An 18,100-nucleotide genomic window follows, 5' to 3' on the forward strand; every position below is an offset into this window, starting at 1 on the left:
GTTGATGATAAAGGAACTGTGGGGGTGGAGCAGTTTCACCCTTGGTCTGTCTTATCAAATCGTAGCTGCCCAACGCCCTAATAATTGCAAAGTTGACTGAAAAGCATCGCATCGCCGCACTACAAAAACTCTCCCATTAAGACACGAGCTTAGTCACTGACGAAAGTATGAGCCCAGCACACAGGAACCCCGCCGAATGCTTGAGGCAGTCTGGCGATAGTTACAGAGGAAGAGGTCAGGACGATTCGCGTGTCACATGGTTAGGGTGAGGGAGGTCAGGATGGTGAGGGCGTACCTGGTGCGGGGCGGGGGGTGGGCCTGGGCGGGGCACAGGAGGGGGAAGCTCGAGCCTTCCTCCTTGTCGGTTGCCACTCGGTCTCGCGTCGGGAACTTTGGGCTTGACATGCCAACGGGGTCTGCGCCGCCGACACGAAACAAGGGAGTCGTGAGTGAATTGCAAGGACGAGGCTAGGGAGGAGCAGTGTGGGTAGAGGTGGATGGGGAGAGGGAAGGTTAGGGAGGGGGAGGACAGGGTGAGGGGAGAGGGAGGAGTAGTGAGGGGGGTCAAGTTGAAGGGGAGGGGGAGTGGGAGTAGTGAGGGTGGGGACAGGGTGGATGGTGAGGAGGAAGGGTAGTGAGGGCAGGGACAGGGTGAAGGGAGAGGGAGGAGTAGTGAGGGGGGACAAGTTGAAGTGGAGGGGAAGGAGGAGTAGTGAGGGTGGGGACAGGGTGAAGGGGAGAGGGAAAAGTAGTGAGGGTAGGGACAGGGTGAAGGAGAGGGAGGGGTCGAGTGGTACCAATGTTGGCTGCCGTCACTGTCTGCACCGAGATTTCAAAATGTCTTCATGAGCCCCGTGCTGGTCAGTAGTGTGTCCCGGGGAGGCTTTAATCGGATGTTACACGGGGAAGAAAATTCATAAAAAAAGATGCACAAGAAAAAGCTCCACTGCTCAAACAAAAATAGAAATAACTTCCGATAATTCGCAGGTTACTTTTGTTTCAAGGCACCGCTCCCATCACACAGTCCGGAGAGCCTCGGGGCCTTCACGACGCTCTGGACCCCGCGGACCACTCACCTAAACGAGGGGACGGGGTGCGCCTGCCCCTGGCACTGGAGGGAGAAGCTGGTGCCCGCGGCCTTGACTTTGGTGCGAGAGACATCCTCGCCGGGGAACTTTGGGCCGGACAGACCCACCGGTTCTAGAAGGCCGCAAGGCAACACGACACTCAGGTTACTAAACGACAACACGACCACGCTGGACCAAGGAACCTCTACGTCACTTTCACTCTGAGCTACACCTGCCTAATGGACCGCCTTAGACCCAAAAGTTTCCCCGCACAGCCGTTAAGTGTTGCCGCATGAATGACGGAATGGCTTGCTTGTCCCTGGCCTCCACGCGGTTAGGTTAAGCTATGGAATGAGTGCCGGCATCTCTTTGAGGATGTAACAAGATGAGTTAGTGAGCAGAACTACAGAAATACGTGACATCAGATCCAGTTACCTGAAGGAAGGGACCGGGAACCCCTGAGCCTGGCAGAAGAGAGAGAAGTTTGTGCCCTGAGCCTTGAGCTTCCCGAGCACGAAGTCTTCCGATGGGAGGTGCGGCGCGGAGTGACCCATGGGCTCTGGGCGGCGAGGGGCACAGGGTCAAAGGAAGGACTTAAGGGTCACACACACACACACGCACGCACAAGCAACAAACAAGTACACACACACACAACCTGAGCCTGAATGCCACCCTCCCCTCTGATGGCCTCGCTGCCCTCCGGTGACGCGTCTTCCTGGCAGCACACAAAGCATCCCATATACCCGTCCCCACGTCCCCTGGACACTTATCTGCGTTCTCTCTGCCCGCGCACTGCTCGCTGCCCTGACACAAGATCGTCAGTCTCGGCGCCGTCTTTACATGTCGTGATGCTTAGATGCTTTCACTGCCTGAGCCTACCTGAAGCTGGGCGTCGGGTGGCCCTGGGCGTCGCAAAACACGGAGATCCCAGTGCCGGCCTCCACCAGGGTGGTTCTGGACACGTCCTTGCTGGGCAGTCTCGGGGCGGAGTGACCCACGGGTTCTAGGGTGCGACACACGGGGTGAGGGGAAAGGAATGGCTCTAGGGGTTTCAAGAAGGCCAGAAAATGTTGGAAAGAAGCCACCAGTGGCAAGAATGTGCGACCCCACGATCTCGTCTTCAGCTTGCCGAGCAGTTACGTGTGTCGAGGCGGAGCAAACACAGCGGCGGCACCGTGTCCTTCCTCCTCAGTTTTTAACAATGACCACAAACTTGTAGTGAGGCAGTGAAAGGAAACATTTCACTGCATCGCCACGAGAACAGGCAAGAAACACTGTAATGTTGGTGGTACACGTTAATGTGACACCCGCCTTGCTGCCGCGAGTTTCACAGGGCTCGCGTGTGTGAAGCCCCGGTAGTGGTGCAGAAGAAGGGGAGCGTCAATGCAGTGACAGGTGAGGAGCATTTACCTGAAGGCCGGGGTAGGGTGTCCCTGGGCCTCACACAACAAAGGGAAGCTGCTGCCCGCGCGGCGCACCTGAGTCCGCGAGACGTCGATGTTCGGGAACTTAGGGGCCGACAACCCGACCGGCTCTGTGAGGGTCAGGAAGCATCTGAGCAGCGCAGCGCAGCGCGCAGTGTTGGCAGGGCGAACAAGGAGTCCTGTCTGAGCTTTACATAAAGAATAACACCTGCATGTTTCCCGGCCTATGGCTGTTGTTTCTGGCCCGACGGTACCCATTACGCCCCTCACCCCTGAGCCTCCGGAGCCGGGACATTTGGGCTGAGGACATTACCTGAACTGAGGCAGCGGGTGAGCCTGGGCGGGGCAGGAGAGAGCTAGGGCGCTGGCTGCTCGGCGGGATTGACTGCGGGAGGTGTCGGTGGAGGGGAACTTGGGGCCCGACAGACCGAGGGGCTCTGGGGTGAGTGAAGCAATAAATTACACCAGAGACACAACGTCACGTGGAGCCTAAAGGCGGGGTGGCGTTCCTCAGACGATGCTCGGGGCCAGCCTAACGAAGCAGCGTGGCACAACAAGGACTGCCCAGGGCGCCGCTGTCCCTCCGCCACCAACAAAGTGGAAAATACTGATCCAGGAAAGCGGACGGACATCAAGGAGCCCAGACACGGCCCGAGGCACGTGAAGAAAAAAGGTCAATAGATAAAGCTTTGGGGCGCGCCGAGGATCCGGGATCATCGCCGCTTTACGACGACCGTTACGACCTCGGAAACGATCCTGTTCGGCGGACGAGGCGGCGCGTGACAGATTACCTGAAGGCGGGCGTCGGGTGGCCCTGTGCCCGGCAGAACAGGGGGAAGGTGGAGCCCACGCGGCGCCCCTGTGTGCGGGAGAGGTCAGAGTCCGCCAGCTTGGGAGTGGAGAGTCCTACAGGGTCTGGGGGAGGAGGGGGAGGAAGGGGGATGCAGTGCTGGCTTATTCATGAAGCTGGAGCGCCGCGAGGAGCCTGGCGGTGCAGGGCGGAGAGGTGCCGCTCAATACCACGCCGCGCCCCGCAGCCTCTGATTACTGATGCAGGTGACGGCCGGCACGACGACCTACGCGGCGCCGACACGCAGCCCCGCTCGCACCCATCAAGAATGAATCTGACCTGCATCACGGCCAGGGACCGTGCAGGCTCCAAGCCTTTCCCTCGTCCTCGCGTTCGAAGCTCAGCTAAGCGTGCCGCGTGCCCGGCCCTTCGCGGCACCGGCCGACGCTTTACTGACTGTTTCTCGTTACTCTTCTTTTACAGAGCCGTTTTGCATTCCCCTTGTTTTGTTGTGTTTCCCTGTGTTGTGTTCAGTGTTGCAGCCGTGGCCGGCACAGCCTCGCCCCTCGCGTCCAGTCTCCGTGAGAGTTTGTTCCTACCTGGTCTGCGGCGGCGGGCTTGCCTGGGCCGGGCAGAAAAGGGAAGTGCTGCCCCTCACGCCCACCACTGAGCGGGTCAGGTCGTCCACGGGGGTTTTGGGGGCAGACAACCCCACGGGATCTGCCACCCAAGAGTGAGATAAGAAAGAGCTGAATTATTATCCTCGTGAACAAGGGTCACCCTCGCTCCGTCCCTCTCATGACTGACGCACTGGTACACTCCTACAGACAACAACACAACGCCTGGCCGTCTCACTCTGGGAGTAGCTCATCTAGTTCTAGCGCACCAGGTCGGGGCGCTCGGCGAGGGAGAAAAGAATACATGGCGATGTATCTTTCGAAGACAATTCATCACACATACATATACATGAGCATCGCTCCGCAGTACTGTGTCTGAGAGCGAGGGAAAGATGAGTGTGAGAGGAGCGTGTGGCAGCTAGGGTGCGAGGGGGGGTGCGGGTGTGAACAGAAGCCTCGCACAGAGGGAGTGAACCCACTTACTTGATATTCTGACTTCCATTTGACTAGAGCCAAACGAGGTGACCTACCTGTACTGGGGGAGCGGAAACCCCTGTGCCGGGCACAGCAGCCCGAAGCTGGTTCCGACCTCCTTTATGGCCCGCACGATGTCCACGCTGGCCACGCGAGGCGGGGAGTGGCCCACGGCCTCTGGGGAGGGTTAGCAAGGCTCGTGGTTTGCTGCCTCTGTGCCGTGGGCGTCGGGGCTTTTGGGCAGGTTTAATTTCCTCTCGTGTCTCACCCAAGATGAATGTATTATTGCTGTGAGCATGAGGCTCATAACATTATGAACTACAAAGTTTTGGCAACGCAATAGTAGGGGAGGTCGACAGGGGAGGGGAGGGGAGCCATGGTGCTGAGTGAGGAACCCCTTTGCTGCCTCGCCAAGCACTGACTCAGCACACACTGAGGCGTACCTATGATGCGGTTCGTGACGAAACAACAACAAGCACCAAGGCTGAGCATAACAACGCCTCCTGGGTTCTCCCGGCGGCGAGCACCGCGTAGCGGCACCCTGGCCTTGGCCACAAGCAGAACACTGGAGTGCCTGAGTTGTTGTACAAGACGCTGCTGTTCCCTGCACGCCGCCTACAGGCGAGGCCACACAAAGGGCGGCTCACTGCTCTCTGCTGCAATGTTTACCTGAACTGCGGGATGGGGTGGCCCTGGGAGACGCAGAAGAGGGTGACGCTGCTGCCCTGAGGCTGTGCCGTGCGGATAAGGTCTTGGCTTGGTACTTTAGGGCTGGAGAAGGCGACGGGCTCTGCGGGCGACACGAGTCCTCAGTCCCCGCCCCGCTAACGCTCCAACGCCACCACGCCCCCACCCCCGCCGGGCACTGAATGTTACTCACCCCCCACTTCCCCTTTCCTCCTCACCCCAGCACTAAAACCCTTGATATATTACCACCACCGACCGTTTCCATGAGAGAGAGAAAGAGAGAAAAAGAGAAAGAGCGTGGTACGAGCCAAGCCAACTCGCCGCAACAAAGCGCAACACGAGGCGCGGCGGCCGACCATAAGGCACGTAATATACAGCCGCGGATGTCGAGCCCATAAAATATCCGACTTTATCGATATTCTGGAGCACCTGCAGAGGAGAGTATTGAAGAGGAGGAGGAGGAGGAGGAGGAGGAGGAGGAGGAGGAGGAGGGAAAACAAGTAGCAATATCAACAAGAGGAGAACCAGAAACAAAAATAGAACAATTCAAGTTAAAGGAAGAGGATCAAGAATAAGGAAAGGGAGAGTATTGAAGAGGAGGGAGGAGGAGGAGGAGGACGAGGAGGAGGAGGAGGGAAAACAAGTAGCACTATCAACAAGAGGAGAACCAGAAACAGAAATAGGAGAACAATTCGAGTTAAAGGAAGAGGATAAAGAATAAAAAAAGGGAGTATTGAAGAGGAGGAGGAAGAAGGAGGAGGAGGAAGAAGAGAAGGGAGAATAAGTAGCTAACCAATAGAGGAGAACCAGAAACAGGAATAGGAGGATAATTAGACTCAAAGGAAGAGGATAAAAAAAACAGAAGAAAAAGAAACAGAGACCGGGAGTGGCGAGAGTCGGGAAGCCGGGGTCGCCAATGTTGTGTTGTTGATATCATGCCAGCTCTCTCTCTCTCTCTCTCTCTCTCTCTCTCTCTCTCTCTCCCCCCCCCCCCCAACGTATCTCCGCCGGGCGAGGCAATGCATAGTCCTGACCCGCGGCGCCTCATCTGCGTGCGTGCATATTCAATGAGGAGGATTTCATGCCTTTAATTGAATGATATGAATTTAAAGCAGACTAATTTATGCAGCCGCCGCGCCGCCCCATCGCCGGTGAGTCGCGGAAAGGCATGCCAACCCGAAGATTAGACGGGGGGCTGCACACACACGCACACGCACACACGCCCGCTTGTTCCCACGCCTCTCTCTCTCTTCAGCCTCTACCCCCTACCCCCAGTTCGGTATTCATAGACGATTCCGACTCTCACATCATTTCCATAGGCCAAAAAATAGGTTCAATGCGTTCCTATGAGTGTGTTTCACGTTCATATTATAGAAGCTTTGCCACACTACCACCAGGGTCATGAATCTACCCACGGAAGGGCCCAGAACTCCCACGACAGCCTTGTTAGATATGTGTACTTGACTCCCCTAAGTGTCAAGGAGTGAGGCTGCAAAAATGAGGTTCAATGCGTTCCTATGAGTGTGTTTTTATGTTCATATTACGGAACCTTCGTCAAACTATCATCAGGCTCATGAATCTACCCACGGAAAGGCTTAGAACTCCCGTGAAACCTTGTTAGGTATGTGTACTTGACTCCGAAATGTTCAAGAGTATGGCCCCAAGTGTCAAGGTGTGAGGCTACCTGTAGGCGGGGGGCGGCGAGCTCTGGGCCATGCAGAAGATCGCGAAGCTGGTGTCTGCCTGCCTGGTGGAGCGGGCCACGTCCTCGCTCGCGAACTTGGGTCCCGTCAGCCCCACGGGTTCTATCATAGGGGGGAGAGGCGGCCGTCAGGGGTGTGTGGTGTGGTGTGATGTTGGTGTTGTTTGGTATGATGTGGTCTAACTTGCTGTAGGTATGGTGTGGTGTGGTTGAGTTAGATTTGGTAATGCGTGGTTTAAAGGGGTGTTGGTAAGGTGTGGTGTGGTTTAACGCGGTATGGTTGAGTGGGGTTTAGTGTGGTATGGTTTAAATTGGTGTTCTTAGTGTTGTGTTGTGTGGTGTGGTGTTGGTATGGTGTGGTGTGACAGTTCCGCTAAGGTAGGGAGGCCAAGCGCTAGGGAATGAGTGCCGGCCAGCCAGTTAATCGCCCACACACAGCCACGGTGACAACAAACACAGCGCGACACAGTGACTACAACGCCCGCCACCAGACGAGGATATGATGGCTGCTACGAGATGAAGCCATGACCAAACGCCTTCTCTCCTGCAGGCAAGATGTATCAAGGGGAACCACGGGGGTCGAACGGGGGACACACGACACCCCCCTAATGTCCCTTCATACCACTGCCAACCCTCTGCCTCTGCCCCCCCCCCCTCCTCCCCCCACCGCTGGCCAGACTTTATAAGCTTCGGCAAAACTTCTGGCATTCCGAAACACATTGATGCGCTCCTCTCACCTCGACGAGATAAAAATACATAGAGAAGCGAATAGAGGCGGAATCATCTTAGCCAGTCCAAGCACACCACGAGGCAACACTCCCGTCAGCCTCAACACAAACCCTTGACCCCTTGAAACACTGAGACGCGGAGGAGAAGACGGCAAGGCAATAGTTCACAGCGTCAAGGCTCGCAAACCCTCGCCGAGAATAGACCCAGAAAGCCGTCAAACTCCCGTCAGCCTCAACACAAACCCTTGAGCCCTTGAAACACTGAGACGCGGAGGAGAAGACGGCAAGGCAATAGTTCACAGCGTCAAGGCTCGCAAACCCTCCGCCGAGAATGGACCCAGAAAGCCATCACGTGAGTTAGTTGTCACGCGGTGCTTGAGTGGGCGTGAGGGGCGTCCAGGCAGGCAGACCACGAAGTTAGGCCCAGTCCGCCCCGCTGAGTGTAACGCGAGAGGAGGCAGCCGGGAGGACAGACAAGACGGTGATGGAGATGACAGGAACACATGTGAAGATAGAGATTGTGTTGAAGGTGGAGATGGTGGTGATGATGGTGGTGAGCAGTCAGGAGTGGTAGTAGTGATGGAGATGATAATACTGATACTGGAGAAGATAGGAGGAAAAGGAGATGGAGACTGATGGTGATGTTAGCGGGGAAGGGTCGGGGAGTAGTTGTTGAGATTGAGGCATAAGGGGTTAGTTTAAGGGTTGGTATAAGAGCAATGGAAAGGAAAATATGAAGATAGAGAGGAAGGAGACGGAGACTGATGGTTATGTGCGTAGAAACAGAGGCGGTAGTGATGTTAGCGGGGAAGGGTCGAGGAGTAGTAGTTGAGATTGAAGCATAAGGGGTTAGTTTAAGGGTTGATATGAGTAATGGAAAGGAAAATATGAAGATAGAGAGGAAGGAGACGGAGATTGATGGTTACGTGCGCAGAAACAGAGGCGGTAGTGATGTTAGCGGGGAGGGGTCAGGGGCAGTGGTAGTTGAGATTCAAGCATAAGGGGTTAGTTTAAGGGTTGGTATGAGTAATGGAAAGGAAAATATGAAGATAGAGAGGAAGGGGGCGGAGATTGATGGTTATGTGCGCAGAAACAGAGGCGGTAGTGATGTTAGCGGGGATGGGTCAGGGGCAGTGGTAGTTGAGATTGAAGCATAAGGGGTTAGTTTAAGGGTTGGTATAAGAGTAATGGAAAGGAAAATATGAAGATAGAGAGGAAGGAGACGGAGACTGATGGTGATGTGTATAGAATCAAAAGGGTCGCATTATGAGACACTTCATTGCCCAAGAACACTAATTTGACAAGGCTTTCGTATGAGTTGTGGGCATTTCCAGGAGCAGTTCTATGACCCTGGTGATAATGTGACCCTTCCTCTGTACCATGAACCTAAAGAAACACACATATGACAAGGCTTTCGTATGAGTTGTGGGCATTTCCAGGAGCAGTTCTATGACCCTGGTGATAATGTGACCCTTCCTCTGTACCATGAACCTAAAGAAACACACATATGACAAGGCTTTCGTATGAGTTGTGGGCATTTCCAGGAGCAGTTCTATGACCCTGGTGATAATGTGACCCTTCCTCTGTACCATGAACCTGTAGAAACACTCATTAGAACCCTACTGACCTTCTCTTTGACCTTTAGAATTAGATAATGTGAAAAGCGAAAGTGTCTTGAATTATGGCCCAAAGGCTTTAGCGGTGATAAAGATGGTGGTGAGGGGACAGAAGCAGTAATAATAGTGATGATGATGGTGATGATGGTGTTGATGTCTACCTAAAATTGGGTGGCGGGTGAGACTGCGCCTGACATAGAAGAGTGAAGTCCTCGCCCAACTCCACGCTGACGGAATGGATCTTATCATCGGAGGGGAGACGTGGCGCCGAGCTGCCTAGGGAGTCTGGGGGGAAGGGGGGGCAAGGGGGGGCAGGAGGTGAGTGGGCGGTGAATAAGTGATGGGACAAATTGGGTTAAGGGAGAGGACGGTGTGAGAGAGACGTGTGAGGAGAGAGCGAGGCGTAGGTTAGGGACATGAGGAAGAGAGGAGAGAGGAGAGGAGAGGAGAAGAATGGAGAGGAGAGAAGAGGAAAGGAAAGAGTTCAGAGTAGGTTGGGGACGTGAGGAGGTAAATAGGTTAAGGAGGAGAGAGAGGAGAGGAAAAGAAAGGAGAGGAGAGGAGAAAAAATGGAGAGGAGAGGAAAGAGTTCAGAGTAGGTTGGGGACGTGAAGAGGTAAATAGGTAAAGGAGGAGAGGAAAAGAGAGGAGAGGAGGGAAGAGGAGAAGCATGGAGAGGAGAGGAGAGAAAAGGGAGAGAAGAGGAGAGGAGAAGACGGGGGAGGAGAGGAGAGAAAAGGGGAGAATTCAGAGCGGGTTAGGAACGTGAGAAAGTGAATAAGGAAAGGGGGAGAGGAGAGGAGAGGAAAAGAAGGGAGAGAAAGAAAAGTAAGATGAGGAGAAGAGGAAGAAGTAAAGTAAAGGTCCTGAAGGTCAACACAATACTTCTAATTAACCAAAAAAGACGGTTCCTATCTTGGACTTGGGTACCCGACGGCTCTTTCTACCACCACGGCCAAGACTACCTCCTATTCCTCCTCCTTTTCTTCTTATTCTTCCTCTTCCTCTTCCTTATTTTCCTTGTCTAACCTTTCCCCTTTTTCTTTTGCTTCCTAATCTCTCAATCCTTCCTTCTCTTCCTCCTCCTTTTCTTCTTATTCTTCCTCTTCCTCCTCCTTATTTTCCTTGTCTAACCTTTCCCCTTTTTCTTTTGCTTCCTAATCTCTCAATCCTTCCTTCTCTTCCTCCTCCTCCTTGTCCTGTTCCTTTTCTTCTTATTCTTCCTCTTCCTCCTCCTTATTTTCCTTGTCTAACCTTTCTCCTTTTTCTTTTGCTTCCTAATCTCTCAATCCTTCCTTCTCTTCCTCCTCCTCCTTGTCCTGTTCCATAACCTTTCAGTATTTGCCATCTCCTCCTCCTCCTCCTCCTCCTTTTCTTCTTATTCTTCTTCCTCTTCCTCCTCCTTCTCCACTATCGACAACCCTTTCTCGCTGCCTACCACAATCACCACATACCTCCTCCTTCTCCTCCTCCACCAGCAGCATTCCATCACCAGAAGCAACGTGCAAAATCAATGGAACGATCATGGGAGGAGAGGAAGAGTACGAGGAGGAGGAAGAGGAGGAGGAGGTGAAGGAAGGCAACGTGGATACAGGGAGGACACGGCGGCGGCAGGGAGCAAGGGAGTGAAATAAGGATGGAAACAAGAGGAGTAAGGAGAGAAGGAAGAGGGAGCATAAGGAAGAGAAGGAAGGGAGACAACGAAGCGGCAGAAGGGAGCAAGGGAGTGAAGCAAGGGTGGGAACAAGAGGAAGAGAGGTAAGGGAGACAACGAGGCGGCGGCATGGAGCAAGGGAGAGAAGCAAGGGTGCGGCCGCGGCTCCCTGGCGGCGGCGGACGTACCCAAAGAGCGGGGGCGGGTGTCCCTGGGCCGGGCAGAAGAGGGAGATTGTGGCGTTCGCAGTCTCCTCCACTATGTCTCCTTTTTCGCGGCGGGGGAGGTGGGGCTGGCTGCTCCCCACGGGGTCTGGAGGGACGGGGGGGGGAGGAGAAGGAGGAGAGGAAGGAGGAGGAAGAGGAAGGACATGATAGAGTGAGGGGTACGAGAGGAAGGAAGGGAGTTAAGGAGGGGAGGAGGAAGGAGGAGGAAGAGGAAAGACATGGTAGAGTGAGGGGTACGAGAGGAAGGAAGGGAGTTAAGGAGGGGAGGAGAGGAGACAATTACGCCATATTTCATGCCTCCCATCGTCCTCTGAGCCTCCCCTCCCCTGCCGCCCCCCTCACTCCCCTCCCCCCTGCCGGGATGAAAGGGGGGAGTTTCCTGGCCTCAACCTCCACTCTCCGAGCCTCCACGCGCCGCGAATCACAACTTCTCGAGTGGCGTGAGTTTCCCCGAACTAATGTAGCTTCTCCTCCTCCTCCTCCTCCTCCTCCTCCGTACTGTATCGCAGGCTTGGCCGGGCCGTACACTTAAATGATTTTTTTACGTTCTCCAGGTAAAGGTAATTCCTTCCTTGAATAAATTACGAGCCTCAACTTGCGGAGAGGCGTGCGGTTTCGTTTTTTTTTGGGGGGGTAGGGTGGGGAAGAAGGGAGAAAGGGGGAGGGGGGAGTATGGAGTCTTGAGCGTGGTTGGGGGCAAAGCGGGAGGCTGGTGGGTTGTGAGAGCGAGGAGAGGAGAGGAGGAGGCGGGGTGGTGGGGGCGGGGGGTTGCTGCCGCGGCCCAGGTGAGGGTGACTGACCTTGTGGCGGGCGGCGGGTTGGCCTGAGCCTGGCAGAAGAGGGCGAAGGAGGAGCCGCCGCCCTGGGTCAGCATGGATCCCGTCTCCTTGGAGGGCAGCCGCGGCGCCGCCAGACCCACCGGCTCTGTGCCACGACGCGCGTCACCACCGTGCACAGCACAGTAGCCCCCTCTCCCTCTTATTCCTGATTTTTCTCCCTCCCCTGAGCCTCCCTAGCCGCCCCAGATCCCCCCTCCCCCGCCCCTCCGCTCGGCCAAGCCACTTTAGGAAAGGAGCGATTTTATCAGCCGCCGCTGTGTTTAGGGAGCGGCGCGGTCCTCGACTGTATGTTTTAGGCAATACTAATTAGGGCGTGTTATCAATAGACGCTTCTGAACCATAGTTTACAGCGGCGAAAGTGGCGGGAGTGGACCAACGTTATAAAGAGATAATGTTGGCCCGCCGCTGCCACGCGCGGCAGGACCAGTGACTCGCGGCCTTACGAGGACGAGCCACGCCGCGGCGGGGACGGCGGCAGCCTACCTGGTGGCGGGCGGCGGCGCCGCCTGGGCCTCGCACAGCAGCGTGGTGGACAGCCCGCTCTCCACCTCGAAGTTTTGAGCCTTGTTCCTGGAGGGCAGCCGCGGCCCCGACAGAGCCAGCGCCTCTGTAAGCACCGTGGCCATTAGGTGTCCGCCCTGCACGGCGCCCCTCACGCCGGGGAGCGGCGCCCCTCCTTCCCCGCTCGGACGGTGTACAAAGAGTCACTGATCACTGGACGTGTTATTTAGGAGAATACGATCACCACAGCAAGATAAAAGCCTCCAATGATGCCCTTCCTTGAGCTGGTCACTACCCCACCTCCCCCTACACCCCCAGGCTGGCGGCAGCGCGTGGCCCGGTACCTGAAGGTGGGCGGCGGGTGTGCCTGGGCCTGGCAGGGCAGCGTGGTGGGGCTGCCGGCGTCCACGAGGAAGGTGCTGGAGCGGTCACGTGTGGGGAGCCGCGGCGCGCTGCTCCCCGCGGCACCTGGAACACCCGGAGCCGCGCCCTGACACCTCCTCCCTCACCCTCACCCTCACCCCTCCCTTCCCCTCCCCTCACGAGCCCTCGCCGCCCGTCACTAGTCTAGAGGAATACTGTGTACCACCCTGGCGCGTCACGGGCCGAATTAGGAAAACTGTCCCCACACACACACACACACACACACACACACACCACGCAGCGAGATCAGAGCAGCCTCGCCTCCCTTCCCCTCACCGTTAGGGCTGGGGTGGACGGGCAGGGCGGGGTGGTGGGGGGACGCGCCACAGTGATAAACAAGAAAGCAACACTTACCTTCGCGGCCCACAGGTGTCCGGGAGACGAGGACTGACCGACCGTCACCGCTACTTGTGACTCAGAAAAACCAATCAGTAAGATGCATGTGGTGTGTGTGTGTGTGTGTGTGTGTGTGTGTGTGTGTGCATGTGCGTGTGTGTAGGGACGTGAGGGAGCTTCTAGGACTACACACCCCTCCCTCCCTCCATTCTTCCCTTCTCTTTCCCCTTCCTAACAGCGCCAAGATCGTGCTAATCACCCTCATAAGCGTTGCTCCTCGCGTGTGTGACCTGAGGGATTTCCTACGATTACGCACGACCCAGCACCACCTCCCTCCCTCCCGCCTTTCCGTCCTCAACTCCATCCTTCCTTCCCTTCCTAACGCCTGTGCTGGTATATTACTCCATCTCAGCAGCGCCTCTCTTCCTCCCTTCCTTCCTTCCCTCCATAACGCCAAGGCTGTGATGGTATACTTTAATAACTACTCCATCGTTACTCCGCGCGGCCAACCCTTCTGTGTCCCGCCCGCACGGCCCTCGATCCGCGCCGCGCCCCGACACTTCTATAAGACCCTAGCAGGCAGAGGCAAGGACAGTGTGGCTCTTAATCGGCATCAGACCAGTGGCGGCAGAAAGAACTTTTGGACAACAGCAGGTGACTGACAGCAAACGGCTCTTTAAATAACAGGCCGTGACTTTGAATTGTGACAGTGAATGATTTTGGCAATTAATACTTTTGGCATTATCTTTATGTTACGTTAAGGCCAATTGGGTGAGTTTGACGTGTGGTTTAGCTTGAGCGAGACGGCAGGGGTACCCTATCCCAACATTCAGGCTCCTTGTTCAGCCCGGCGGCAAGCCCAGACACACGCCAGGAGGGGAGGTGCGACATTTCCCTTATCCACATCACTCTTCTCATTCTTTGACTCTCTCCTCCTCCTCCTCCTCCTCTTCTCCCTCGCTCCTCCCTCGTGTTCGTGTCGCTCCGAGGTTGCCGCCGGGTCTACACTTATAATCTATTGATATATTTCATTCATTTTGCAACTTCTACGTTAGTCTTCATCATGCATTAATCAAGTGACTGTTTAAGATTTGATTCCACCATTTTGACGTTACTTTACTATTTTGTGTGCAAGTTAGCAGATAATTTTTTAACATCCTTGGTGGGAATATAACAAAGTAGACAATGTTAAATCTAAGACATAATGTTCCCGTCTATTGTTTCCTATGTATGTGTTCTAATACTTCCTCTCTTCCTGTCTACCCCTTCTTCCCCTTTCCTCCTCTTCCCTCTCCTTTCCTCCCTCATATATAACAAGCAAATAACATTAAATTTAAGACAGTAATTCCTTTCATTGTTTTCTATATATTTATTTTACTTCCTATCTTCCTGTCTTCCCCTTCTTCCCCTCTCCTTCCCTCCCTCATATATAACAAGCAAATAACATTAAATTTAAGACATAATAATCCCTCCCACTGTTTCCTATATATTAATTTTCTTTCCTCTCTTTCTGTCTCACACCCCCGTCTTCACATTCTTCTCCCCTTCCCTCTCCCTCCCTTCCCTCCCTTCCTCCCTCATAGCATTACCCACAAATCTCACCCTCCTCCCTGTTTCAGCTCACACTAACCAGCTATTATCCCACGCCAATGTTCATTATTCCTCCCACCCTTCCTTCCTCCTTTTTTTTTACCCACCCACCCCGTTAACCCTTTTGCCTACCCAGCCTCCTACCCATCCCCCTTTTACCTACCTACCTACCAATCCAGTCTTCCTACCTACCTACCTCCCATAACCCCTTTAAATATACCTCTCCCATACGTTACCTCAACCTAACCTGCCCCGCCCTAGGTCCTCCCTCTGCCCCGCCCTCCTCACTTATTCACGGCGAACTTAAGCCTGACGGAGAGGGGAGGAGACCCTTGACACTCCAAGCCCGTATTCTTAAACATTTCATCGGGCAAGCACACGCATTTGACAAGGCTTTCGGAGGAGATTCGTTCATTTCAAGGGGTAGTTTTATGACCCTGGTTGTAGGTTGACTATTCTTCTATACCATGAACGTGAAAAGAGACTCATTAGGATCCGATTTGTCTCCTTTTTTGGGCTTTGAAAATAGTTGATGTGAGAGGCGGAAGTGACTGAGTTTCGTTCATTTCCAGGGGTAGTTTTATGACCCTGGTGGTAGGCTGGTCATTCTTCTATACCATGAACGTGAAAAAAGACTCATTAGGACCCGATTCGTTTCTTTTTTGGGCTTTGGAAATACTTGATGTGAGAGACGAAAGTGACTGAGTTTCGTTCATTTCCAGGGGTAGTTTTATGACCCTGGTGGTAGGTTGATCATTCTTCTATACCATGAACGTGAAAAAAGACTCATTAGGACCCGATTCGTTCCTTTTTTGGGGCTTGGAAATAGTTAATTTGAGAGGAGGAAGTGTCTGAGAATACCGACACTTGAAGACTCGGATCACTAGAGTTGGGAGAGGCAAATAACAAGGTTGCGTAGAGATAAATACAGGTTTGGTGATGGTGGTGGGAGGAAGTATTTTTGGTGATTTTAAGTTAGAGGTTTGTATTGTAGAGCTCTTTACTTTTCTCTCACCATCTTTTTGTTATTATTGTATAGAGATTATCACTGTATTTGTGTTTTATTATTGTATTGCGTGAATGTTTTTTGGGGGGTTGTTTTTATTTTTTTTTATTTTAGTTTTGTTGTAGGAAAAATCTTCTTTTCTTAAGATATGAATGTATTGTGATTTGTCTTTCATAATTTTTGTTGTTGTTGTCGGCGTTTTTCTTTTCATATATTATTGTACTTATTTTCATATATGACTGAAGGGAAGATCTGTGGATACTTATCTTGGCTTACATAACGAATAATTTGAGTGTATTATCTACCAACTAATTTTCTTAATGGATCTGTTTTTGCCCACAAATTTATTTTCAGGTTTACTTTTTTTCATTTTTTTTCTCCTCGTTATTTTTTTATTTTTTTTTGCGTGGTGGGCGAGTGTTATTATCTACCAACTATCTTTTTATATATCTTTTTTTGCTCACATAATTATTTTCTGATTTACATTTTTAAGTTTTTATGGGGGGGGTCTCTTCATCAGTTTTTGTATAATTATTTTCTTTCATTTTTTTCCGTGGTGGTGCGCGCGTCGGCGTGTCTAACAACTCCCTAATCTTCGTTTTAATTAAGTGCCTCCTTTCGGCATTTAGTTTGACAAGATATATTTTTCTCCATTTATCAGACCTCACTATCTCTCTGCCTCTCGTCCTTTTTAATTAGACTCTCTCTCTCTCTCTCTCTCTCTCTCTCTCTCTCTCTCTCTCTCTCTCTCTCTCTCTCTCTCTCTCTCTCTCTCTCTCTCTCTCTCTCTCTCTCTCTCTCTCTCTCTCTATTATCATCAAATTCTCCTCTTCTCTTTTTCTTCCTTATCTTGTTCTCATCTATTCCTTCTTTTGTTCATTTTTATCCGTCTTTAATTTTCTTTTTTATCACTCTTCCTTTTTCCGGACTGTTCCTTTCCACTGCGTTTGTTCTTCATTTGTTTATTTTTTGTTTTATTTCCTCCATCTTCCCTCTTTTTGTTCCTTTCTATTGCTTCTTTTGTTTATTTGTCTGTTATCTCTATTTATTTCCATTATATTCCCTCTTTCTGTTCCTTTCTTATTCCTTTCGTTCATTTATCCTATATCTCTCGTTTTCTTTCTTGCTCTTTATCACATTTTAACTCTTTTGTGTCCATTTTATTTTTATCATTATCTTTTTTTCCTATTCCATCCGTTGTTCATGTATCCGGTAGCTATCTTTTTATTTTTCCTCAAACTTAATTACTTCTCCATTTCTTCTTCTTTATCCTGTTCTAACTCTTCTTTATCCTTCTTTTTTTATTTTTATCATTATTTTTTTCCCTATTCCCTTCGTTGTTCATTTACCCCGTAGCGATCTTTTTTTTCTCTATCTTATTTACTTCATTTCTTCTTCTTTATCCTGTTCTAACTCTTCTATGTCCTCCTCTTTGCTGCTAGTCATTCGCTCTCATTCTTACGCCATTTACTATTTTTTGTATTTATATCGTCAGCAAGTCCTTCGCTTACTCCCTTTACGCCTTTCACGATCTTTATCTCTTATTGCTTCATCCTTGTCACGTTCGTCCTATCGTTCCTCACTGCAAAAGCTTTTCAATGTATGCGCGTACCTCGCCTCATCTCCTCCCCTTCCTATCTCTTTATTTCAGTGCCGTACCTTCATTTTTTTCCATCCCTTTTGCTCTCTTTCCGCACCCTCTATCCCTCCTATCGTCACCCTTCCTATCCCTTCTACCCTTCAAGTACAATTTACATCTTTATATTTTATTTCCACATCTTTTTGTTCTTCCTATACCTTCTATCACTTATTTTTATCCCTTTTCCCTGTCCTCTGTCCTTTCTATTCCCTCTATCTTCCCCCTTCATGTTCCTTCTACCCTGCTATCTACTGCTTTAACTGTCTACTTCTATCTACTCTGTTCCTCCTATCACCTCCCTTCTACCCTTCTATTTCTATCTACTCTTGTCCCGTTTCCTGTGTCCTTCCTATCACCTCCCTTCTACCCTGCAATGTACTTCTATTTCCTCTCCTCCCGTTCCCTATATCACGCCTATCTTCCCCCTCCCTGTCCCTCCGGAGCCTCGCAGGACCTACCGGAGATGACGAGGCGTCCAGCGGTGGCGGAGAGACGGGTTTCCTGGGTGAGGCGGTGCACAGTGCGACACTTGTAACTCTTGAAGCCATCCTCGGAGCTGACGGAGCGGATATGCAGTTCGCCGGAGGGAAGCACCAGGTATTTGCCATCTGCGGGACGCCACACACAAGGCCCAGGTCAGTCACAGGTCACCAGGACGCCGACATGGAGACCCACACATGCGGTACAAGGGTTGGTCTGCATGTCGGCTCGGACGGGGACATCACGGCCCACTCTTGGACCTAATGGCGGCGGGACAGGCTGAGGCTCTCTTCGAATTTT

General features: G+C 52.3%; 1 protein-coding gene across 50 annotated transcripts in view; it reads right to left on the bottom strand.

Moving 5' to 3' along the window:
* The window catches only part of LOC126984177 (cell adhesion molecule Dscam2-like), a 236,353-nt gene that overhangs the window by 132,458 nt on the left and 85,795 nt on the right, over positions 1-18,100 (bottom strand). For all 50 annotated transcript variants that reach the window (XM_050837600.1, XM_050837610.1, XM_050837604.1 and 47 more), the window contains exon 4: positions 17,779-17,928. In XM_050837600.1, the coding sequence (XP_050693557.1) occupies positions 17,779-17,928 (150 nt within the window). The remainder of the gene's footprint in view (positions 1-17,778; positions 17,929-18,100) is intronic.

The sequence above is a fragment of the Eriocheir sinensis genome, chromosome 56 (assembly GCF_024679095.1).
Source record: "Eriocheir sinensis breed Jianghai 21 chromosome 56, ASM2467909v1, whole genome shotgun sequence".
Taxonomy (NCBI): Eukaryota; Metazoa; Arthropoda; class Malacostraca; order Decapoda; family Varunidae; genus Eriocheir; species Eriocheir sinensis.